This window comes from Macaca fascicularis, chromosome 9 (assembly GCF_037993035.2).
Source record: "Macaca fascicularis isolate 582-1 chromosome 9, T2T-MFA8v1.1".
Lineage (NCBI taxonomy): Eukaryota > Metazoa > Chordata > Mammalia > Primates > Cercopithecidae > Macaca > Macaca fascicularis.
Window position 1 is genome coordinate 125,637,022 of NC_088383.1, and position 26,436 is coordinate 125,663,457.

At 44.4% G+C, this 26,436-nt stretch overlaps 1 protein-coding gene across 1 annotated transcript; it reads left to right on the forward strand.

The window, feature by feature from the left end:
- The first annotated feature begins 1,945 nt into the window (after nt 1–1,945).
- On the forward strand, nt 1,946–26,045 carry LOC102146002 (pancreatic lipase-related protein 2). The gene is made up of 12 exons (XM_005566532.5): nt 1,946–1,994; nt 4,560–4,714; nt 6,867–6,992; nt 7,782–7,916; nt 8,687–8,798; nt 10,892–11,011; nt 12,166–12,285; nt 15,503–15,621; nt 17,538–17,667; nt 19,136–19,247; nt 23,017–23,184; nt 25,939–26,045. The coding sequence occupies exons 1-12, from the start codon at nt 1,946–1,948 to the stop codon at nt 26,000–26,002; spliced, it is 1,410 nt and encodes a 469-aa protein (XP_005566589.3). The 3' UTR covers nt 26,003–26,045.
- The last annotated feature ends 391 nt before the right edge of the window (nt 26,046–26,436 follow it).

Below are 26,436 nucleotides of genomic sequence, written 5' to 3' on the forward strand. Positions count from 1 at the left end.
AAAGAGTACATACTGTATCACTCCATTTATATCACATTCTAGAGCAGACAAAACGAACCCATGATGATGGAAATCAGAGTATTGTTACAAGGGTGGTGATGGTGATAGAAAGATCTGGCTGCTGAAAAATTTTTTTTTTTTTTGAGATGGAGTCTCTCTGTTGCCCAAGCTGGAGTGCAGTGGCGCGATCACAGCTCACTGCAAGCTCTGCCTCCCGGGTTCACGCCACTCTCCTGCCTCAGCCTCCCGAGCAGTTGGGACTACAGGCGCCCACCACCATGCCCAGCTAATTTTTTTTATTTTTAGTAGAGACAGGGTTTCACTGTGTTAGCCAGGCTAGTCTCGATCTCCTGACCTCGTGATCCACCTGCCTCAGCCTCCCAAAAGTGTTGGTATTACAGGTGTGAGCCACCGCACCCGGCCTGGAAATGTTTTATATCTTGATCTGGGGAATATACATAGGAGTATATATTTGTCAAAACTCACTAAACTGTACTTACATTTTCAACTTAACATGTATGCACTTTGGTGTGTCTAAATTACATGCCCATTTAAAACATGGCAGGGTGGCACCTGGTTATTCACCCAGATTCTTCTGTAGCAGTGAAGAAAAGAAAATACCTTCCCTTATCTCCAAGTCGAGGTACAGTCTGTGCAGATCAGAAATACTTATAAAACAAGCTACATTATTTATAAACAAAGTTGTATTTGAACAGTATTCATGTTCATTTTATTCTTTTTTTTTTTTTTTTGAGACGGAATCTCACTCTGTCCCCCAGGCTGGAGCACAGTGGCATGATCTCGGCTCACTCAGTGCAAGCTCTACCTCCCGGGTTCACGCCATTCTCCTGCCTCGGTCTCCTGAGTACTTGGGACTATAGGCACCCGCCACCATGCCCGGTTAATGTTTTGTATTTTTAGTAGAGATGGGGTTTCACCGCATTAGCCAGGACGGTCTCGATCTCCTGACCTCGTGATCTGCCCACCTCGGCCTTCCAAAGTGCTGGGATTACAGGCGTGAGCCACCGCGCCTGGCCTCATTTTATTCTTTGGCGCTTCGTCTGTGAGGTTGCCTTCATTTTTGTTCTTTGTCTAGATTCTCTAATAGGTAAGGTAGTTCTCCACCTACCCCATCCCCAAAGTAAGCAAGGTGTGTGTCTTCAAAAACAGTCAGTTCCACTGAGCAGCAAGTCTCCTGACTTCCTAGCCCTGCACAGTCTGTCAAGAGCAACAGGACGACACAATGGGTTTGGGGGTTCATGTGTCAAAAGGGATTTTGTTCCAGAGGTGCGATGTACGGCATGATGTTTCCCTGTTACCACTTTGGGGACACAATCTCTTGGCAACTAAACCTATAAACTCAGATTAACTGAGCTCTTTCCCTTCTCCAAAGTTGGTTTTCCTGTCCTTGAATCTCGCTTTATAAACATTGCTGCTCCTGGAGTTGAGCTGGTTTTATGTGTTCATGATAAGTTAGGTTCAAAGCACCCACGTGCAGTGCCTTATCTATCCTGCCCGGCCTTTTCTCTAAGGAGTCCAAAGGATAAAGCCTGGCTATAAAAGGCCACAGCCAACCTGCTGGGCTGAGTGGAAGCTCTGGTGCAGGATGGTAAGTCAGGGCCCCATGTGGGCAGGGGATTGGGCAGGGGATTTGGCAGGGCTGGGGCAGCCCAGGCTACAAGAGGGGCATGGCCCAGAGGCAGGGAAGCCGCTACAGTGGAGCCCCTGAGTCCAGGATCCTAGCGTGCTGCTGTCTCCCTGTGCACTGGGAGGACTCAGCCTCAGGGTCCCCACCTCAAGGGAGAGGCCTGTGGGGCCCGGGGTTGCTGGGTGTCTGTTCCACTCACTGTCCGTGTGACCAGGGCTCCTGACTCGGCTGGGTCCTGCCCCTGCCAGTCTCACTGTGCGCGTGGGTCTGTGTGTGTCTGTGTTTCCTTCCGTGTAGATGCTGCCCCCTTGGACCCTCAGCCTTCTCCTGCTGGCCACAGTCAGAGGTGAGGATGCTGTCACCATTCCTTTAGGGAGAAAGTGACGTACCTGGGCTGGCCTTTGGTGAGGCAGCTAGAGGTATATTAATAATTATTATCATGATTATGAAGAGCATTATCGTTACTTAGAGAAAACAATTGTGCCACTCAGAGAATGTTGACTCTCAGGCAGACACAGGACACTGTGCTGGACACGGGAGTATCTCTGGTAACCCTCCTCCTTGGCCCCCTTCTTCCTGCAAAGGCTTTTATGACGGGGAGAAGTGGAGGGTGTGGTGTTCCCACTGGGTCCCAATGCCCTTGTCCCTGCCTGCAGACCAAAGCCATGTGGATGTGCCCCCTCCCAAGAAAGCCCAGTCTTGCCAGGCAAGCCTGCCTTTCTGCCATCATGCCCACGTGTCCTCTTGTCAGAGTCACCGTTTCTGTCTCTCCAATTTGTTCCCCTCACCTGGTTCTGTCCAGAGGAGATACAGATATTCAAGTTCTACTTATCCTAAAACACCAATCACCTCCCTTTCTTTTGGAGCCCCCTGAGCCCCAGCCTGCTGACTTCCCATCTGCCTACGCCTTCACAGGCGTGCTTCCTCCAGGAGCCGTTCCCTCTCTGTGGGGGCTGCCTCACCTCCTCTCCTGCCGGAATATCTCACTGCCCAATTTGGCCCCCCAAGCCCTGCTGTAGCAGACATGGTCTCCTTGGGTCCCTGTGGGGGCTTTCTTCTGCCTTGTGACCCTTCCCCCTTGTCTTCTCAACCCCGCCAGCCCACTCTTGGCCTCTCCTTCCAACCTGGCCATGATTTAAGACCGGGCTGCTGACAGCGGAGCCGGGGGTGGGTGCAACTGCGCCTCCAGCCATACAACCCCTCTTCATATCCTTTGCTGACCTGCAGCCTCCTCCTGCCCCAAATGTGGACATTCCCCAAGGCTCACGCCAGGCTCTCTCCTCATCTCTTTCCTCCTGGGGCCTTCCCTCTTGCCCAGCTTCTGGTCCTCCCGAGTTGCAGGAAACCCTATCAGGGCCAAGCCTCAAGCCTCACTCTCACTGCCCCCAGCCTCCTCAGGCTCTTCCGCTTCTCAACCCCCTGTACTCGAGTCCCAAAAACACAGGACTGCCTGTGGAAGCACAGCACTGCCCCTGCCACCACCACCTCCCCTCACCCTCACCAACTCATACCTTCCAACGCTTTCCTGCTCTCTACTTAAGAGAGCCCAAATGTCTTGCATTCGAGCCCGTTCATTTAACCAATGTTTCCCTGGGGCAAACATTGCTTGAGCCTCCTAGAGTCCACCTCCAAGCGTGCACCCTCTTTCTGGAACGAATTCAACGCCATCGGTATTGCTTCCGTTAGAGCTCCTCTCTTTCTGGACAGGGTTCATATCTCGTTTATCTTTGTGTCCCCTCAAGTTCGAGCTTCATTCCCGTTTAAACTTCTTGGGTTCAAATCCTGCCTCCACCACTAGCCGTGACCTCGGGTAGCTTACCTTGTCTCTCTGTGCCTTGGTTTCCTCAGCAGTAAAATGGAGATAATAATAAGTCCATATTTGTGTTTTCAGGCTTAAATGATATTATACCAGTAAAGTACTAACATGGTATCTGGCACATAGTAAACAAGTATTAACTATTATGAGTTTTTTTAATGATTCACCAATATTTGGTATCATCAGTACAGGAGTTGAGGAAGCATAAGGGAAAGGACTCATTATAATCCTTTGGGTTGAAATTATGTCACCTTTAGTGACCATATCCTGTGATCATGTTTATGTCATGGACACAGAAAGTACTCTCGGACTTAGATGTGGTTATTTGGATCATGGATTACATGTATTGAGTTTCTACCACACGTAGTGTGATACACAAATCATTCCTGTTCTTAAGAAACTTATCTTTTCAAAGCAAAAGGGAAAATATGAAACGGCAGAGAATCATTTGAAAAAATATGCATAAAAGAATGACTTGAAGACACGTGAATTGGTGTGGGCACGGCCTATGCTGTATGCAGTAGAGATGGGAAAACAAAGTAGCAACTCTGTGCTACAGAGTTTGTAGGCACTTGATACTCACTACTGGATGCTTACATGTAAAGGGCCAGCTGCAAGTTTCCTGAAAGAGGTAGTTTTAAGGCAGCAGTTTGTATTAGGTTGGTTGGTGCAAAAATAACTGCAAAAAACATTGCTTTCAATGGCAAAAACCGCAGTTACTTTTGCACCAACCTATACATCAGCAATGCCCCAATTTGCCTAATGGTAAGGGGCACTTACTGAATATGTGTTTCTAGGACCCTACCCCAGACCCTCTGAATCCGAATCTCTGAGGGAGGGACTTATGAATGTGTAGATGCAATACACCTATTCCCCACACTGTCCCCTGTCCCCACCCGCCCTTCCCACCCCGCCATGCTGCAGCCCCCAGGTGATTCTTATCGTCCCAGAAGTTTGGGAAATGTTGATGGCAAAGATAAAGACCAGCACTGGCCTTAGCCAAACCGAGGCTCTGTCCTGCAGAATTTTCCTGTATGGATATGACATTGCTTCTTTCCAGAAGTTCACACATGTCCTGTTTGTGGCTCACCCTAGGAAAAGAGATCTGCTATGGACAACTTGGCTGCTTTTCTGATGAAAAACCATGGGCAGGAATCCTTCAGCGACCTACAAAATTACTTCCCTGGTCCCCCGAGGACATCGACACCCGCTTTCTTCTGTACACAAATGAAAATCCAAACGACTTCCAAGTAAGAGTGGGCATGTAAACGCTGCATGGTGGGTATATTTGGGCTGCCACAGTGGAGTCTTTGCATGGCTGTCTAGGGCATAAGTCACTGCCTTGGAATTTTCTAGAAATTGGATTCTAGACATAGAATCCAATGCGTAGCTCTCAGGATCATAAATGCCTGAGTATCTGATGAAATCTACTGATGCCTAACCAAGAAACTTACACATTCACACACACTGGTGCAGAGAATTTCAGTGGCTACCCCAGCATAAATGCCGTTTCCTGGGAGGAAGGGACTATGAGTAGCATCTATGGAGAAGCCCAGGCCTGGTGTAGCCACTGGAAAGTTATCTCGTTTCTACACAGGAGAGCGGAGGGAGAGAAGCCTTTTGGGCATTGGGGGTGGGGGCAGGTGTAAATCCTTCCTGAAGAGCTAGAAGACAGGTAGGGGAGAGGGGACATGTAACCACAATAGAGAAAAGATGAGGTCCTCTGGAGCAACCTCCAGTTTGCAGCAGGTCTGCCCAGCAGAAGCAGATCAGACTTGCTCCAGGGTGTCAGAAGTGACCAGGAGACAGTTTCAAGGAAGACATTGCTGAGAATCCAGCAGCTCACAGCTCTGGTCCCTGACAGAGTTTAGGGAGCCAGGTGTCTGTCTCTAGGTTTCTGAGGTCGCCCACTGTGGGACTCTATGTGACAGCCCAGCTTTCTTACTGCTACCAGCCCAGAGTCAGCCTGGACATGGTTACTGTGCTATTTTTATTTTGTGATCCTTCTTCTGGTGTCTTGTCTGTAAGGGTTGGTGGAAGGGTGTCCGAGCAGCCCATGGTAATTTAGAAGTGCGTTCCAAAGTCTCATAGCTCCACTGAACTGAATTTGCCTCCAGGCTTAAGCTTCTGGTCCAGGGGTTCCTCACCTTTCCTGTGCCAGGAACCTCTTTCACCACCTGGGAGAAGCCTAAAGACCCGTTCTTAGGTCATTGGTTTTTTTTGTTTTGTTGTTGCTGTTTTGTTTGTTTTTTTGTTTTTTGGTTTTTTTTTCTTTGGAGACAGAGTCTTGCTCTGTCGCCCAGGCTGGAGTGCAGTAGTGTGATCTCAGCTCACTGCAAGCTCTGCCTTCTGGGTTCACGCCATTCTCCCGCCTCAGCCTCCTGAGTAGCTGAGACTACAGGCGCCCGCCACTGTGCCTGGCTAATTTTACTTTTGCATTTTCAGTAGAGGCGGGATTTCACTGTGTTAACCAGGATGATCTCAATCTCCTGATCTTGTGATCTGCCCGCCTCAGCCTCTGAAAGTGCTGGGATTACAGGCGTGAGCGACCACGCCTGGCCAGGTCAATGTTTTTAAATGCAAAAACAAAACATATTGGATTACAAAAGAAATGAATTATATTGAAAAATAATTGGCCGGGCGCGGTGGCTCAAGCCTGTAATCCCAGCACTTTGGGAGGCCGAGACGGGCAGATCACGAGGTCAGGAGATCGAGACCATCCTGGCTAACACGATGAAACCCCGTCTCTACTAAAAAATAATACAAAAATCTAGCCAGGCGAGGTGGCGGATGCCTGTAGTCCCAGCTACTCAGGAGGCTGAGGCAGGAGAATGGCGTAAACCCGGGAGGCGGAGCTTGCAGTGAGCTGAGATCCGGCCACTGCGCTCCAGCCTGGGCGACAGAGCTAGACTCCGTCTCAAAAAAAAAAAAAAAAAAATTACCAAAACATTTAAACATATAAATAAGTGATATATTCATACATGTGCTTTTTATATCTCACTAAATAACAAGATCTAGCGGTTGGCCTAATAACTACTATAATTTAAAATATTTATGAGTACAAATGATATTTTTAGATACCTGCAATAATTATATTATGACCTGAAAATACCTGTGACTGCTACGGGGGACAGAGTCACAGGTGTTGCTAATACCACTGTGGTTTATTGTCTAGTTTTGTGATTAACTGAAATACTAGACATGGATTAAGGATTAATTAAATCAGAGGGTCTGTGAACTTGGACTTTCTGATTTCTATCCACAACCCCAGGTCAGGAGCTCCTTCTAGTCCGACCCAACTTCGTGGGCGTTGAAGCTAAGATATCAGTTCTGAAACTGGCTCTAATAGGCTTGTGGCTTGGAAAGGCCAACACTCAAATTAATCTTTTTAAATTAAACCAGCTAATCACTGGCACCGAACCAGACACCATTGAGGCTTCAAACTTCCAACTGGACCGCAAGACACGCTTCATCATCCATGGCTTCTTAGACAAGGGGGAGGACAGCTGGCCGTCGGACATGTGCAAGGTGGGGCCCCACCACTTGGCCACTCTCTGATGAGACCAGCACCCAACACACAGATTCAAACACTGCACCCCCAGTTTCCCTTAGACCAGGAAATGAAATACTTCAGAGAAAGATGGGTCCTTTTTAACACCACCGAGTAAAGCCCAGTTCCCAAGGGCATCCATTGCTAAAATCTCCCTACCTACCAATTTCTAGCCAACAATCTCCTATGAGGCTGAAGACACCCAGAGTTCAGTCAAAAAGTCTCAAGGTAGAGACTGCAGCAAACTACTGGGCATTTATCCTTGATGACGTATGCAAAACCCCTTTGTGATGTTAAAAAACACTTAAATTTTACCTTCTAAAGCACCGCTATCCAATAGAATGTTCTGCAGTGATGATGGTATTCTATATATGCACTGTCCAAATCAGAAGCCACTGGCCATGTGTGTTATTCAGCACTTGAAATGTGGCTGGTGCAACCGAGGAGATGAATTTGACATGTAATTTAGTAGTAGTCTGTTCACATCTGACTTAGTAAGTGGTCTTTTTAACCTGGTTGTGTTCCTAACGATGTGTGAGACCTTAGACACGTCACTTACCCATTCTGGGGTTCAGTTTCCATATCTGTTAAGCGGGTATTAGCATGTCAGTCCATAGCACTGCAGTGAGGGTGCCGTCATGGCAGGTATAGGAATATTGAAACTCTGGCATGGGCTAGGCGTTTGACAGATGTGAATGCCTATCTGTGGGGTATGCAACTGGGGGCTGTTTATAAATTGATTTCTCTCCCTTGTTTGTCTTCCCCAGAAAATGTTTGAAGTGGAGAAGGTGAACTGCATCTGTGTGGACTGGAGGCACGGGTCCCACACAATGTACACCCAAGCCGTGCAAAACATTCGGGTCGTGGGGGCGGAGACAGCTGTCTTAATACAAACACTGTCGGTAAAACCCTGCCTGGGCCCTGTCCTGTGGGTAGGGGTCAGAGAGAGGGGAAGGGAGGCGCGGAGAGGCAGCCTGGGGACCCGTGGGCATGGGTAGGAGCCAGTAGCCAGTAGCCCAGGTTGTGATCAAGAAGGACCATTCCCAAGATGAAGGCCCTTCCTCTTTGCCTGCTGTCCCGAAGACACTTTGCCCTATCACTGTCTAGCTATGGGACCTGAGGCAAACTGAGCCTCGGTTTCCACTTTTGAAATAGAGCTTCCTTGCAGGCTGTTCTGCAGGGGTCAGAGAGCAGTCTGGGCTGCCCAGCAGCTCCCAGTGCAGAAGATGAGTTTTCATCCTCAGCCAACCCACGAGGGAAGGCCCTGGACCTTTCTGCAGGATCTATGGGGCGGGGCGGGGCGGGGCAGAGATAGGGCCCACTCTACCCGCGCTCTCCCAGACAGGCCATACCCCACGCAGGGACGAGGGAAGAGAGCTGGGGGTGGGGCGGTCCGGGGCGGCAGGCCGTGTGCCTCGCCCGCCCAGGTGGCCTGCAGTTGGCGTGGTGGCCGCTGGTCAGCACTGTTGCCCTGCGCACGAGCCGGCCCCGGGGGACTCTCAGGCTGCAGATGGCGAGTGGGGTCGCCCTGCCCCAGGCGGTGTGCTCAAGCCGTGGGGGTCGAGTTTCGAGCCCGGGTCCTGCCCCCATCCCTGGCAGGGCCCGGCGCCCGGCTCTCCGACCAGCGGGTCCCCACACGGTGCTGTGTTCCTGACGCGCTATCCCTCCGCAGACGCAGCTGGGGTACAGCCCTGAGGACGTGCATCTCATCGGCCACAGCCTGGGCGCGCACACGGCCGCGGAGGCGGGCAGGAGGCTGGGGGGCCGCGTGGGCAGAATCACAGGTAGGGGTCGCGGGGCTCCGGGCGGCCCCCGGGTGTGCACGGCTAAGGGCAACCCTGCTGGTCTTCCCAAGGGCGCCCCTGCTGGTCCTCCTGGGTACCGATTTTTTGTGATGACCGGTCTTAAATTTAAAAATAATTTTCCATAATGTGTATTAGAAAATGGATAATTAAAAATAAAAATGCATTCATTTTTTTCACACCTGTAATCCCAGCACTTTCGTAGGCTGAGGCGGGAGAATCGCTTGAGGCCAGGAGTTCGAGACCAATTTGGCAACATGGTGAAACCTTGTCTCTACAAAAAAGTTTTAAAGTTAGCCAGGCGTGATGGCTATCGCCTGTAGTCCCAGCTACTCGAGAGGCCCAGGTGGGAGGACTGCTTGAGCCTACGTGTTCCAGGCTGCAGGGAGCTGTGATAGCCCCACTGCACTCCACCCTGGGTAGTAGAGGGAGACCATATCTCAGAAAAAGAAAGAAAAGAGAAAGAAAGGAGGAAAGAAAAGAAGGGAAGGAGGAAAGGAAAGAAAGAAAGGAGGGAAGGAAGGAAGGAAGGATAAAAGGAAGGAAGGAGAAAGAGAGAAAGAAGGAAAGAAAGAAAGAAAGAGAAAGAGAGAAAGAGAAAAGAAAAGAAGCGAGGCCGGGTGCGGTGGTTCATGCCTGTAATCCCAGCACTTAGGGAAGCCAAGGCGGGTGGATTATGAGGTCAGGAGATCGAGACCATCCTGGCTAACAAGGTGAAACCCCGTCTCTACTAAAAATACAAAAAATTAGTCAAGCGTGGTGGGGGGCACCTGTAGTCCCAGCTATTTGAGAGGCTGAGGCAGGAGAATGGCATGAACCCAGGAGGCGGAGCTTGCAGTGAGCCCAGACCCTGCCACTGCACTCCAGCCTGGGCAACAGTGAGATCTCAAAGAAAAGGAGAAAGATTTAACTAGCACATTAAATCCATGACTTAAGGACTATTATTTTCAGAGTATGGCAAAGTAAAAGAAAAAATGTGAGATGGTTTTAAAAATTCATCAGTTCCACATAATTGTTGGAATGTCTTTCCTGTGCCGGGCAAAGACAGAAAATGCAAACGCACACTGAGACCCGCCATATAGAAGGTGCTCAGTAAATATTGAATGGATGAATGAAGCGCTAAACTGAATGCATACAAGGCAAAGACACAAATAACTATTTTGTGCAGCCAAATCAGTGTGTAACTTCTCTAAACAGTTCACATCAACATTTAATGAACGTCCCTTTGCCCAAGGCACTGGGTGAGGGATGAGGGGGTATTGGTTTGTGTTTATGTAGAATTTTGCAGTTTGCAAAGTCCCTTCTCTTACATCTTTTCATGAAGGTTTCACAACGACCCTCTAAGGTAGGTGGTTGTCATTATTCCTACTTTTCCGGTAAGGACACAGAAGCTCAGAGAGGACAGACATTTGACCTGCAGCAGAACTAGGGCAAGAATACAGGCCTCCTCCTCCCATGCTCTGTTTCTCTCTGAAGATGACCTGGGCACAGCCCCTGCCACAGGAAATCCACTGTCTAGTCCAGGAGGCAGACAACTAAGTAGGCAAATAAAAATCAAAGCAGCTTGCAAAATAATACAATGTGGATGGAATGGGCTGAGAAAGGAGAGGGATTAGATTTTCCATTTAACCATGAGGAGGTGGTGTGTGAGCTGGGTTTGGAGGAGAAAGATTTAGATAAAGGAGGAATATGGGAAAGGGCACAGCAGGCTGGAGAATGGCATGAGTCACACAAAGGAGTAGATGCATGCAACTGGGTAAGGCCTGGGGTCTTGCAGTCTCTGAGAGCAGTGGCCAAATGGCAACGTGTGAGGATAAAAAGAAAAAGGGAAAGGAGGGGTGTACGGAGGCTACCCAGATCCTTCATGGAGCCAGGCACTGGGGATTTCTGAATGTTCATCCACAGGCAATGACCCCATTCCCAGCCTTTCTGTCCCAGACTCTCTCTCCTAGGCAGACCAAGAGCTGCAGACCCAACCCCCAGAACCATAGCTGCTGAGGTAGGAGCTCAGTCTACCAGTACTGGGTTTAAATCCCAGTTCTTAAAGTTCAGCCTGCCTACCTTCTCTCTTTCAGGGCTGGATCCAGCAGAGCCTTGCTTCCAGGGTGCGCCTGAGGAGGTTCGGTTGGACCCATCTGACGCCATGTTTGTGGATGTGATTCACACAGATTCTGCTCCCATAGTTCCTTCCCTAGGTGAGTTCCTCAATCCCATCTCCTGCTGACCTGTGCTACAGCTAATGACATTGGGTCCAGATATCCCCTTTCACATACACATACACAGACAGCAGGGGAGGCCATTTGAAATAGCTACAGGAATGGCTTGGGCACCAACCAGTCAAAATGGGTAGCAGTCCCAAATAAATAGCTAGTACAATGCCAGTGGAATCAGCCTGCAGTCCTGGGTTAAACAAAAACCCTTCTGTAGTCTATGAAAGGTTGTCAATCAATCTTCAAACTCTGCATCCTTCCCCAATCTACCAGTAACTAATGTGGCGGAAGTATTTATTCTTAAAACTTGACCTGTACTTGCAAAATACGAAGTTAATTTTTGAATATTTTTCTTACTTCTTCAGTCAAAGCTTTGGTTATACTTTGTTTTGTTGGAGACTTTATCCCTTTATTTAATTCTTCTAAAATCAGTGTTTTTTCAATATTTTCTTACATAGCCACTCATGAAACTTGCCAATAAAGGGTATGTTTTTGATGATGATGATGATGTTATCACTTACTTAGTGTTTACTATGTGCTACACTGAACATTTTGCATACATTAGGTCATTAATTCTGCAACACTCTAAAAAGTGGGCTTTATTATCACCATTTCATGGCTGAGGAACTGAGGCTCAATTAGGTTAAATAATTGTCCCAGATCACAAAATCTGTCAGTAAAACCAGGATTTGATCATGGGTTCTTGCGCTTTGAAAGGCAAAGATCCTAGCCATATGCTATGGCTCACAATATAACATTATGTAGTCTCCACATAACAATATAATGTAGACATCAAAATTTTAAAATGAGTAAAGTAATACAAATTGCACCAGTCTTGATATGTCTACTGGTGCATGATGGTACTAGGGCATATCAATATGATCCAGGACTTTCTGAGACACACAGATACACATCTGTGTCTCACTTACCCAGAGCCCAGCCCCCGACCCCATCTCACTTCCTCTGCCCTCTCCTTCCTCCTCATCTTGCCAAGCACCCATCTCTGAGAACTTTCTGCAGAGCTAGAGGCAGTGGTAGCTGTGATGAAGGGAGAATTTGCCAAAAAGGGTCTTGCTCTGTCCACAACCTAACTTTGGGACCACTCACCTCGCCGCTTACATCTGCTTCAAATGTTTTAGGTTTTGGAATGAGCCAAAAGGTGGGCCATCTGGATTTCTTTCCAAATGGAGGAGAGGAAATGCCTGGGTGTCAGAAAAATATGCTTTCAACCGTCATTGATATCGATGGAATATGGGAAGGTATGTAAATTAAAGAAGTAAGACAGTAATTGCTCTGTTTGGGGAGAAAGCCGAATGTATGGGCTGGCCTTCATAATGCTGTCATTTGCCACCGTTTATGGAGTGTTGTGAAAATGTGCCAGGCGTTTTCACAATACTGATGTGAGATGGTTACTCTGATTTTGCAGATCCAAAAACTGAGGATCAGAAAAATTATATAACTCAATTGGGCGTGGTGGCTCATGCCTATAATCCCAGCACTTTGGGAGGCTGAGGCAGGCAGATCACTTGAGGTCAGGAGTTCGAGGACAACCTGGCCAACATAGTGAAACCCCATCTCTACTAAAACTATAAAAATTAGTTGAACGTGATGGCATGCACCTGTAGTCCTAGCTACTCGGGAGGCTAAGACATGAGAGTCACTTGAACCCAGGAGGTGGAGGTTGCAGTGAGCCGAGATAGCACCACTGCACCAGCCTGGGTGACAGAGTGAGACTGTCTCAAAAAAAAAAAAAAAAAAAAATTACATAGCTCATCCAAGACCACTCTATATCTAAGCCCAATTTCTAACTATAAAGCCCTGATCTCATGCCCCAGCCTGTGTATCTGCCTGTTGTCAGGATCCTGGGATAGCGGCTTGGCTGATATGTTGGCTCTGGCTTTGACTACCCATCCTATCTGCAGCACTTGCTCCTTGAAGAACTGCAGGGCATAGGCCAAGATGTGAAGGCCTTGACTTGCTTGTCTTGCTTGCTGGTTGCTGTTGTTAGGTGCTAGAAATGGAAGGGGACTTCGCTGAGAAGAAGACAAAGGAGGGATGTGCTCTTTGGGTTTGGGGTGCACGTGTGGGAGGGGGGACCTGGAGGTCTGGGAGACCCGTGGTGGCTGCTGGCCAGCTGTGTACATTTCTGTTCATCTGAGAGAGCAGGGCCCATGCTCCGCCATTAGGTGACCTCATTGCCCCATCTGATTTGCTGCCCCTTACTCTGGCCTTTTTTGATTCCTGTTTCTCCTCCCCTGACACCAGGCTTCACTCTCCTCTCTGAAAAGGGAGGTTTTGGGCCTGTCATCATTTTACTCTTTATTTTTCTGAGCTAGGAGTTCCCCAAGGCCGAGGACTGTGTTTTGCACGTTTCAGACACTCCAGTACCCTGCTCAGGGCCTTGTCCAAAGCAGGCACGAAATGTACTTTTACATTGAGTTGAGTAGCTTTGTGTGGCATTTTAATATTCCATGTGCTTAATGTCAAAGAGTAGAGTCGACAAAGCGACCGCCAGCATCCACCAGCACATAAACGGAGCTTTTGTCCCCTCAGGTAACTCCTGGGGAGATGTGACCATTCCAGGCTCCCTGAAAGTGCACCAGAGTCACAATAATAGCTGCCGCCTCCCACAAACGATGAGCAGGGCACACATAATAGGAACGAGCCCAGGTTTAATTAGAGAGGCAATTTCGAGTGAACCAGCCCATGAGCACTGGAGTGTTTCTATTGTGTCAAGCTCCGAGTCACCCAGGCACTGGGCACTGAGGAATAATTAAATCCACTTTCTCCTCCATTATGGGGTCCCAGGGCAGCAATTTTGGATGAAAGAAACAATTAAGTTTGAAACAGGTGCTGTTGTCGGGTGATGAGCGCTGACGTGGGCACAGGGAACCTGGCTTCAGCTGGAAGTCACTGGGTCGAGGGCCGGGAGCCGTGGACAACGAAGCCACCTTGGGCACAAAGGGAAGTGTTCCTTTCTCAGTGGGTGGCGATAAAGCCCCGCAGACCCCCCAGGAGTGGTCCACAAGTGTGCCAGGGTCACTGTGCATTTCTCCATGGGAAGTTTTCTACCAAGGAGCCAGAGAAATGAAAAAAACACCTTTCCATACATTTTCGAAAGAAAAGGATGATAAATAAAATGCAGTGAGAGAGTGGCCAGAGGTCATGGCCACCTTGCCGTCACCGCTTTTACCTTGTGCCTTGCATAGCAAAGAGGAAGAATCAAAAAGCCTGGTTGATGGGAAAGGCCTGCCCAGTGTGTCCGGGGTCCTCACAGAGATAGGATGTGGTCTGCAGCAGCATTGGATGGGCCGGCACGGTAACTGTTTTTAAGATGCGGATGCGCTGCCTCCACTCATGCATATGAAGGTTTTCACGTATAAGTGGAGGTACTGGCTTCTTATGAAAAATCAGAGGACCCAGCGATTTGGGGCTTTGAACATGTAACACCTGGCTAGACTGTGCAGGGTTAGAGGGGCCCTTTTTATAGCTATTGCTATCTTCTCTTAGTCTCTCTCTCTATATATACATATATATATTATATATATACACACATATATATTATATATACACACACATATATATTATATATATACACACAATATATATATTATAGTGTACGTGTGTATATATACTCTAGAGAGTGTGTGTGTATGTGTATGTGTGTATATATATATATACCCTCTCTATGTCTCTCTCCTCTGTCTCTGCATTTCTCTTCTCTCTTTCTGCCTCTCCTCTGTCTCTATCCTCTCTCTCTGTCTTTCTGAATCTCTCTTTCTCATCCTATCTCTTTTTGTGTCTTTTTTTCTCTCTCCATTTCTCTCTGTCTCTGTCTCTGTCTCTCCCCCTCCGCCAACTCTGTGTCCCTCTCTGACTCTCTGTCTCTCTCGCCTTCACCAACTCTCTGTCTCTCTCGGACTCTCTCTCTTTCTCTCCCCCTCAAGTCTCTCTGTCTCTCTCTGATTCTCTGTCTCTGTCTCTCTCTCTTCCCTTACCAACTCTCTGTCTCTCTCTCTCTCTCCCCCCACCGACTGTCTCTCTCTCTCCCCCCCCACCAACTGTCTCTCTGATTCTCTCTTACTCTCTCTCTCCCCCCACCAACTCTGTCTCTCTCTGACTCTCTCTCTCTCTCTCCCCGACCAACTGCCTCTGTCTGCCTCTCTCTCCCTCTCTGTCACTTTGTGTGTCTCTCTCTCCCCTACCACCCCACCCTACTCCCAGCCCCCAGCCCTTCTCATTCATTTGTGTTACGTGCCTGGCCCCTGGAAGAATGGACAAAGGTGCTTGTCAGGACATGTCACTCCTCCACAGTCACCTAGCCCTGAGTAGGTCCCTCCTCAGCAAATGTCCCAAGATATTCAGGAGCCGACACCCATTGGTGAAATGTGCAGGTGATTCCTCCTTAGTCAGAATGGATTGTTCACGCTTAAAAGTGAAGGCCTCCTTTGAGCATCCAGGGTCTTTGTTTTTCAGGAATTAGTAACTTTGCAGCTTGCAATCACCTGCGAAGCTTCGAGTATTACTCAAGCAGCATCCTCAACCCCGATGGCTTCCTGGGCTATCCCTGTGCCTCCTACAATGAGTTTCAGGAGGTAGGTTACCCCAGGAGGCTGAGGAAGATGTTGGTGGCTCTGTTTGGGGTGTTTTTGTGGTCCTGTGGCTTAGAACAGAACAAAGAGATGTAACTCTGCAACTAATGAAAGGAGGTAATAGAAATTCTGTGCCTCACAAAGCCATCTTCCCCGGGGCAGCAGGCTGGGCTGGAGGGGAAAGGCACAGACCTGACTGTGGTGGGCCCTTACTAGGGTCCCCAGTTGTTCATTTAGAAAAATTTCCAATTTACAAAGAAGGTGAAAGAAGACTAGTGATGAATACTGTACACCTATCACTTAGATGCACCAATTGCTAACATTTTATATGTGTGTATGTACACTTTTTTCTAAATTATGTGAAAGTAAATTAAAGACATTATGACATGTTACTTATAAAAACTTTAGCCTCCATCTCTTAAAAACAAGATCCTTCTCCTATAGAATAACATTCAAGAAATGTATCTTTGATACACTAATATTTTCTAATATATAGTACATATTCAAGCTTCTCCAGTTATCCAAATAATGCCCTCTAGATCTATGTCTGTTTGCCTGCCTTCTTTCTTTATTTCCCTTGTTCTCTTTTTTTTTCTTGCATTGCAATTATTTTGTTGTCTCTTTAGTCTCTTTTAATCAAGAACAGCTTCCCATTTTTTCTTGGTCTTTGAAGACTTGCCACTTACGAGGATTTCAGACCAGGTACTTGGCAGAATATCCCACTCTCTGAAATTGTTTGATTTTTTAGGGGGTGCTTCAATGGGTAGTAGCAGGTCCTTCTCAGTGTATTAAAACTAAAGACATTCATTTAATTTTCATTCATTATTTGATGACATAAATTCATTCATTATTTGATGACTTAAACTTTAATTACTTGGTTAAGATGTTTAAACTCACATTTTGTCCTTCAAAACTAATTTTAACCTTGACATTCTTGGGTTGAACTGAGGTCAAAAGGACATCATATTTGATCTCCAAGGTCTGTGAGTGTTCAGTGAGAAGCCTTCACTGTGCTAGTTCTTGCTGGGTCATGGATAGCAACGTGGCCTCTAGTACTTGTCTTATTTCTTCCAAATCACAAAATAGCTCTACACACCATGCATTTTGGATGTGGCATGAGGCCAAAGAGCAGATGACAATGACACTGTGGCATAAAGCAATCAAATCCCTGATTCGAAGACAGCAAATTGCCTCCTCTGGGCCTAATTAAAGAACTATCATTTGAGAAACAACAAATAAGAATCAACAAGTCTGGAGAAATAATTCACATTAAAGTGAAAATGGTCCTGGATCTTCCCTTCCTCACTTCTTTTGAAATAACTTGTTATCTCTCCCATTTACTTCTCCCTAAATATATTGTATTGCATTCCCCATTCATGTTTTAATTTTACTGCTTCCTGGATATGACTTGTTTTCTCAACTATACTCCAAGTTTTCAAGGCACTTATTTGGATACTCTGCAGGGCCTAGCACAGTTCTATGCACAATTCCAAGGATGGAAGCATGGATGCATGGGTGCATGGGTAGACAGATGCAGGAATGCATGGATCAGTGGATAAGTAGGATAATGGATGACTCATGGATGCATGGATGCATGGGTAGATAGATGCAGTAATGCATGAGTCAGTGGATAGAAGGGAGAATGGATGGACACATGGATGCATGGGTGAATGGGTAGATAGATGCAGAAATGGATGGATTAGTGGATAGGTATGAGAATGGATGAATGGGTAGATGAAAGGATGGATAGGGGATGGATGGGTAGATGGATGGTTGCATAGGTAAATGAAAGGTGGATGGTTGGGTGGGTGATGGGTAGATAGGTAGATAGACATAGGAAGGAAGATGAATTGACTGATTAGGTGAGTGAGTCAAAGGTCTACCACTAACAGACACATTATGGTTTTTTTTTCCACTAGAATAACTGTTTCCCTTGTCCAGCTGAAGGATGCCCCAAAATGGGGCACTATGCTGACCAATTTGAGGGGAAAACCAGTGCTGTGGAACAAACCTTTTTCCTGAACACAGGAGAGAGTGGTAACTTTACTAGTAAGTTTCCATTTTACTCACTTCAAATTCTTGCAAATAATTTTAAAAAGTGTGCCAGCCTTATTAGTCAGTATCCTTGGTAACGATGGATAGAAACTTAACTACAACAAGGTTAAGTTGTAATGAAAGGACAGTGAAATGGAATTTGTGTTGGATCTCACCCCTCTAACCAATACTCCTGCCCAGCAGAGAAAAGCATAATGATTGGCCCAGGCTGGGTCACATGTTCACCCACGCCTGGTGCAGGAAGGATGCATCTATTAACAGAAGAGGGCAACGTGAAAGTCACTGTAAGTCAAGAAGTCACTGCAGTCATGACTGTTATATTGGTCCTCCTACATACACACACACACACACACACACACACACACACACACTTTGTGGTGATGTCATTTTGCCCTGCTTCTTATTTTAAAAGTACAAGACAGTAAAATTATCAAGACTCATTTACTATGAATAATATCATATAATGGCTGGAAAGAAGAGCAGTTATTTTCTAAGGGAGTTTCAAATTTAAAAATTTATATCAGCACCTTACAAAACACTTTTCACATACAGTATTTCCTTTAATTCTCAAAATATTTATCATAAAAGATAACAGTTTGGCTGTATCTATAAAATTTTGTATGCACATTCCTTTAACCCAGTAACTTCACTTCTCAGAATGTACCAGAGAGAAATACTTGCATGTGTGCATAAGATGATGTGTTCAAGCATGCTCACTCTTTGTTTTTAAGAGCAAAAGATTGAGGGGAAAATCTAAATGTCCACCAGTTGGTGAATGACTAAATACTATAGACTAAATACTACATGTAACCATTAAAAAGAAGGTTATACTTCTGCATACTGAGGAGAGAAAACCTCTAAGATGTATGAAGTAAGAAGGCAAGTGACAAAACAACATGCAATACACCCAGTGTCTTCATTTTTCAGACTGCTGTAACGTAGTACCATAGACTGGGTGGCTTATAAATAGTAGAAATGTATTTCTCACAGTTCTGGAGGATGGAAATCCAAGACCATGGTGCCAGCACGGTCAGGTTCTGGTGCACATTGCTGTCTTCTTGTTGTATACTCCCACATGGTGGAAAAAGGACAAGAGAGCTCTCTGGGGTCTCTTTTATGAGGTTACTGATCCCATTCATGTGGGCTCTTACCCACATGAATTCAGTCCATTGTACCATGTATCAGTCAAAATACACATGTGCAGTATCAGCTGCCCTTCATTCATCAAGAGCGCATACCTTGCTGTGTTCATAAGGGACTGTGCTGAACCATAATATTTACTGACCCCTGAGTCCCTCGCTCCCGCCTAGAAACTTACCCCCTTAATTCCTGGGCCCCAGGAATTCAATTAAGTCACAGTCCTTTTACCTCTTACCCCTGGAGGATTCACAGCTTGGAACAATAATGTTTTCATTTTTTCAATAAGATGAGTTCATTAAATGGGTTGTATTTCTTTGGACAGGTTGGAGATATAAGGTATCAGTCACACTTTCTGGAAAAGAGAATGTGAATGGGTACATCAGGATTGCTTTGTATGGAAGTAATGGAAACTCAAAACAATATGAGATTTTCAAGTAAGTTCACTAGTAATGCGAAATGATCATACTTTCCATAATAGATTATTCAAAATCGACTGAGTATAAAGTGCTTTATAGATCTAGGCATCTATTATACAGAACCACTGAATCCTAGGATGTTAGCTGGAAGAAAGTTTCAGTGTCTAGTTCAATCATCCCGTTTTACATATGAGAAGAGTGAGGCCCAGAGAGTGGGAACTCACTATTTAAAATGAGTCATGTGCTAACTCCTTTTGGAATGTCAGTCATCTGACTAGATTGTTTTTTTCTTTTTTTGTTATTTTATTTTAGATTCATGGGGCACATGTGCAGATTCATTACATGGGTATATTGTATAATGGTGAGGTCTGGACTTCTAGTGAACCTATTACCCAAACAGTGAACATTGCACCCAATGGATAAATTTTTAACCCTTATCCCCATCCCAACCTCTCTCCTTTTGGAGTTCCCAGTGTCTATTCTTTCCAGCTTTATGTCCATGTGTACCCATTGTTTATAAGTGAGAACATGTAGTATTTGATTTTCTGTTTCTGAGTTATTTTGCTGAAGATAATGGCCTTCAGCTTCATCCATGTAGCTACAAAGGACATGATTTCATTCTTTTTATGTCTGCATAGTATTTTATGTTGTCTATATACCAAATTTTATTTATCCAATCAACCACTGATGGACACTTATGTTGATTCCATGACTTTGCTATTGTGAATATTGCTGTGATCAACATACAAGTGCAGGATTTTTCTGATAAACTATTCCTTTTCCTTTGGGTAGGTACCCAGTAGTGCAATTGCTGGGTCAAAATGAAGTTATATTTTTCTATCAAGTTATTTGAGAAATCTTCATACTGTTTTCCATAGGGGTTGAACTAATTGACATCCCTACCAACAGTGTGTAAGCATTCCCTTTTCTCCATATCCTTGCCAACATCTGTTATTTTTTTTGACTTTTTAATAATAGTCATTCTGACTGATATGAGATAGTATCTCACTGTGGTTTTAATTTGCATTTCTCTAATGATTAGTGATGTTGAGAGTTTTTTTATTTGTTTGCTTGAGGCTTGTATGTCTTTTGAGAAGTCCTTTGCCCACTTTTTAATGGGGTTATTAGTTTTTTTCTTGTTGATTTAAGTTCCTTGTAGATTCTGGATATTAATCTTTTGTCAGATGCGTAGTTTGTAATATTTTCTCCCATTCTATAGTTTGTCTGTATACTCCATTGATTGCTTCTTTTAAAGTGCAGAAACTCTTTAGTTTAATTTAAATGCGACTGAATTAAACTAAAGAGTTTCTGTCTATTCTTGTTTTTGCTGCATTTGCTTCGAGGTCTTAGTCATAACTTCTTATTTTTTTCCTGTTTTTCTTTTTCTTTTCTTTTCTTTTTTTTTTTTTTTTGAAATGGAGTTTCACTCTTGTTGCCCAGGCTGGTGTGCAATGGCGAGATCTCGGATCTCGGCTCACTACAACTTCCACCTCCTGGGTACAAACGATTCTCCTGCCTCAACCTCCCAGGTAACTGGGGTTACAGGAGCCCGCCACCACACCTGGCTAATTTTTTTGCATTTTTAGTAGAGATGGGGTTTCACCATGTTGGCCAGGCTGGTCTCAAACTCCTTTCCTCAGGTGATCCACCTGCCTCACCTAGGCCAATGTACAGGAGTTTTATCCTATGTTTTCTTCTAGAAGTTTTATAGTTTTGGGTCTCATATTTAAGTCTTTCACCCATCTTGAGTTAATTTTTGTATATGGTGAAGAATAGGGGTCCAGTTTTATTCTTCTGCCTATGGCTAGCCAGTTATCCTAGCACCATTTATTGATTAGGTTTATTCAATAACCCTTTCCTCGTTGTTTATTCTTGTTGACTTTGTCAAAGATCAGTTAGCTGTAGATATGTGGCTTTATTTCTGGGTTCTCTATTCTGTTCCAATGGTATATGATATATGTGTCTATTTTTGTACCAGTACCATGCTGTTTTGGTTACTGTAGCCTTGTAGTATAGTTTGAAGTCAGGTAATGTTATACCGCTGGCTTTGTTCTTTTTGCTTAGATTGCTTTGGTTATTGGGGCTCTTTCTTGTTCATATTCTAAAATATGAACAATTTTAGAATTGTTCTAATTCTGTAAAAAATGGCATTGTTAATCTGATAGGAATTATGTTGGTTATTGGGGCTCTTTCTTGTTCATATTCTAAAATATGAACAATTTTAGAATTGTTCTAATTCTGTAAAAAATGGCATCGTTAATCTGATAGGAATTATGTTGAATCTGTAGATCACTTTGGATTCTTCCTATCCATGAGCATGGGATGTTTTTCCATTTGTTCGTGTCATCTACAATTTCTTTCATCAGTGTTTTATAGTGCCCCCTGTAGAGGTTATTCACCTCCTTGGCTAAATGTATTCCTAGGTATATTTTGTGTTTGTGACCATTGTATATGAGATTGAATTCTTGATTTGGTTCTCAGATTGAGAATTTTTGGTGTATAGAAACGCAGCTGATTTTTGTGCATTAATTTGTATTCTGGAACTTTACTAAAGTGATTTATCAGGCCTAGCAGACTTTTAGGGGAATTGTTAGGATTTTCTAGGTATAAAAATCATGTCATCAGTAAACAGAGATAACTAGACTTCCTCTTTTCCAATTGGTTGCCTTTTATTTCTTTCTCTTGCCTGATTGCTCTGGCTAGGACTTACAGTACTGTGTTGAATAGGAGTAATGAGAGTGGACATCCTTGTCTAGTCCCAGTTCTTAGGGTGAATGCTTTCAACTTTTCTCCATTCGATATAGTGTTAGCTGTGGGATTGTCATATATGGCTTTTATTATTTTGAGGTATGTTTCTTTGATGTCTAGTTAGTTGAGGGCTTTTTATCATGAAGGGACATTAAATTTTATTAAAAGCTTTTTCTGCATCTATTGAGATTATTATATGTTTTTCGTTTTTGATTCTGTTTATATGTTGAATCACATTTGTTGATTTGCATATGTAGAACCATCCTTGCATTCCTGGAATAAAACCCACTTGATTGTGATGAATTACCTTTTTAACTTGCTGTTGGATTTGGTTTGCTAGCATTTTGTTGGGGATTTTTGTGTCTGTGTTCATCAGGGATATTGCCTATAGTTTCCTTTCTCACTTGGGTTTTGCAAATATCAAAATCTCTTCAGGCAAGGCACATCTGTATGGCATATTACCAACACACACCCCATCCTCACACACATAGGTACACACATGAAGCCTGTGGCCATCTCATCCATGTTGTGTAGCCTCAGCATCTGGCCTTTGCTGGGCATATGAGGTGCTTGGTAAATATGTGTTAGATGAATGCATAACCTGTGCAACAAAGTTAGGTTCTGTTTTTGCACTTTTACATAAAAATGTTTGTGTTGAATTAAATGTCCTTGACAAATTCCTGTAATACACATGAGATGCTAACAAATGGCATCTGCTGAACCACATGCATCTTTAAACATAAGACATTGCCCCAAATCGTCCTGTAGCAAACTTTAGACCATTAATATGCCACCCCAAATATTTGACTTAGCTGTAGATAAAAACTAAAACAGTGGAAATCTGGAGTCCAATATTTTTAAAAGGTGTGTTCTGCACAAATACTTTTATGTTATGGCAGCCCCTGGATGTGTATGAAGTCATTCGAGGTGTTTGCAGAAAACCAACAACAGTAACTATTGTTTAGAGAAGTGATAGATTGCGATCATCTTATGTATTCATATATCCAGCTGATATAACATTTTATGTCCATATTTTCAGAGGATCCCTCAAACCAGATGCAAGTCACATACATGCTATTGATGTGGATCTCAATGTTGGCAAAATACAGAAAGTTAAGTTCCTCTGGAACAACCGTGTGATAAGTCTATTTAAGCCCAAACTGGGGGCTTCCCATATCACAGTGCAAAGTGGTGAAGATGGGACTGAGTACGTATTTTTTATTGCATCTAAGTTTGGTTATTTATATTTACATATTGATCTATCTGTCTATGCATTCATTCATCCAATTGCCCACCTACTCATCTATGTACCCATCTACTCATCCATTCACCTACCCATCTATCCATTTCTCTATCCTTTTAATCACTTAACCACTTACCCATTCACTTATTCCTCTACCCATCCACCCAGACACCTATCTCATCATTCTTCTGGCCCTCCAGCCATTCTTTGATCTTCCCATCCATCCATTCATCTTCCCAGGTGTTCATCTCAACTCTGCATCCATCCATCTGATTTACTTTGAAAAACCAAAATTGTTTTCCTTAGGCAAAATTCAACTTGGCAGGGGCAAGGCATGTAGGCACAGATAGGCACAGATTCAAGAAACGGGCAAATATGAATGACTGTTTTATCTCAAACAATAAGGAAAGCACTTGGGAAGTACATAGGGGAAATCTCTGAGTTAATTCCAGTTGATGTACAGTTATTAACGTAAACAGGTTTGTTTGGAGACTATAGCATTAGAGGGATACACACTGTGTTGGGAATCTGGCTCATAATGACAAGTTCTTCCATTCTGAGAGAATAGAATCCTACTTAGTAGGCATTGGGAGAGAACATAACTGTTTTTAAAATATGGAAAGAACGACACCTCAAAAGAGGATAATTAAAAAACAATGGGATAATAGAGAATAAAGGAAACATAAATGTCGACTCTCAACTGCTCTCATTTTAAGATGAGGAAGTAAGATTTGGAAAGTCAAGTAACTTGTCTAAGGTCATGTAGGGAATCTAAAGGGAAAAATACTGGACTTCAGAATGTTTTCAAAACACACACCAAATCTTTGCTCAGCTGCATGACTTAAATTTGCTGGCTGTAAAAGTGGCAATAATCCCAATTGCTCAGTGTATTATTGGAAGGATCAGATGTCACAGTCAACGGGCCGTCATTTTGTGTACAGTAGACCCCCTTACCTGTGGGGATGGGTGATATGCTCCAAGACCCCAGTTGGATGCCTGAAACCTCAGATAGTACCAAATCCTACATATACTATGGGGTTTTTTTCCTATTCATACATACTATATGAATAGGAAATATGCTGGACAAAAGGACAATTCATGTCCTGGGTGGGACAGAGCTGAACAGAGCAAGATTTTATCATGCTACTCAGAATGATGTGTAATTTAAGACTTACGAATTGTTTGTTTCTAAAATTTCCCATTTCCTATTATGGGACCTCAGTTGACCATGGGTAACTGAAACCATGGAAAGCAAAACTGCAGATAATGGGGGGCTACTATACTCAGTTGTGAGGCACAACAAGGACTGGGACCCAGGTCTTCTGACAGCCCATCCAGGGTTCTTTCCACTGTGCCCATCAATTCAGCCAGCTGGATATGAAACTGAGAAGTCCATATGGTCTGGCAGTGCAATGCAATGTGAAAATGTCTGGATTTCTCAGTATTTAAGTGGGGGTGGAGTTCCTGTTTTAAGTACAGTATAGAACACATGCTGTATAATCCAAACACCAGAGTCCCCAACCCACATGAGGGCTCTCTCATCAAGAAGCTACATTCTGAAGCTAAACCTGGAGGGATGGCCAGCTTGGCCACACTGTTCCCCTTGCATCGAAGACACCTGCAAGAGAAGGAAGAGGCTGGAAGTGGCCAGCTTCTCATGCTTGGTGCTTGCTCCAACCTGACTTGGTTAGTTTCTCAGGATTAATAACCCTCCAGGATCTTTTTTATTTTTAAGAAATTTTATTGAAACATAATTCCCATAAAACACAATTCACCCATTTAAAGTGTGCAATTTAATGGCTTTTAGAATATTCACAGAGTTGTGCAACTATCACCACAATGTTAGAATATTTTCATCACCCTAAAAAGAAACCCCATACCTGTTAGCCATCATCTCTCAACCTGCACATCCCTTTTCCTCAGCCCTAGGCATCCACTAATTTACTCTGTGTCTCTGTAGGTTTTCTTATTCCGGACATTTCATGTAAATAGAGTCATACAGTGTATAGTCCTTCATGACTGCCTTCCTTCATTTAGCATAATGTTTTCAAGGTTCATTCATGTAGCATGTATCAGTACTTCATTCTTTTTTATTGCCAAATAATATTCTATTATATGAGCATGCCACATTTTATTCATTTATCAGTTGGTCATTTGGGTTGTCTCTACTTGGGGGCTATTATGAATAATGCTGCTTTGAAATTATGTACAAGATTTTGTTTTCATCCTCTTGGGTATATACCTAGGAGTGGAACTGCTTGGCTGTATGATAACTCTGTTTAACCTTTAGAGGAACTGCCAAACTGTTTCCAAAGTGGCTGCCACATTTTTCATTCCCAGAGCAGTGTATGAGGGGCCCTCTCTGACCTTAATTTGACAGAGAAAGTCCCTCTGAGCTGGCTGGGGCACTATTGGTCCCTGGAACTCATTGCTAGACCCAAAGAGGCAGTCCCATCAGAGACCCCTCGGTTTTGCAGTTTGCAAAGCTTCAGTTTGACATGGCTGATTCACTTTCCACCCATTCGGAGCTCACCCAGGGAAAGGGGTGCTCTTTGAGCAGGTTTAGTTAGTAAGAATTACTCGGACTCTGCCTGGCAAAGCAGAACTTTTAGGTCAAGGGGAGCTGAATGCAGGGGGTTGCCCGAATGCTGTTTACTCATCTGAAGTCACATTTCCACAAGCAAAAGAGCCTCACGCTGACAATGTTTTCCTCCACAGGTATAACTTTTGCAGCAGTGACACTGTGGAAGAAAACGTTTTGCAATCTCTTTACCCTTGTTAAAAACGTGGTGCGACTATTGCGGTAATAAAATTTGTAACGCACTCAGTTTGAGGGTGAGCTGTTAGTTTGACATTCTCTACTTTCTGGGTTCACGTTTCAAAAATGATTTGGGGGACTGGAGCCAAGTTTGCCACAGGTGACACCTGGAACTTCTCACCCACTTACCTCTGCCACCGTCTCTCTTTCCAGGCACTTTAGGTGGCCTTTCTAATGGATTTTATTTCCTTAGACAGTGGACTTCTGTCCTGTTTGTAAAGATCATTGTTGCTGTCACTTGCTGCCCACCCAGCCTTTAACATCATAGGGGAACAAGGTAGATACCACATAAGAATTCGGAAAATACAAAGAGAAGAAAAGCAAAAAAAGGAGAATGAAATAAAATATCCCAAGATATTGCCGCATTTTGTGGCAGGCGTAATTCCAAACTCTGATGA

Bases quoted from the DNA above. Each gene is read 5' to 3' on its own strand.
- LOC102146002 (XM_005566532.5), top strand. From the start codon at position 1,946: ATGCTGCCCCCTTGGACCCTCAGCCTTCTCCTGCTGGCCACAGTCAGA. The intron at 4,715-6,866 runs GTAAGAGTGGGC...AAATTAAACCAG, and splicing joins AAAATCCAAACGACTTCCAA to CTAATCACTGGCACCGAACC. The intron at 17,668-19,135 runs GTAAGTTTCCAT...TTCTTTGGACAG, and splicing joins AGAGAGTGGTAACTTTACTA to GTTGGAGATATAAGGTATCA.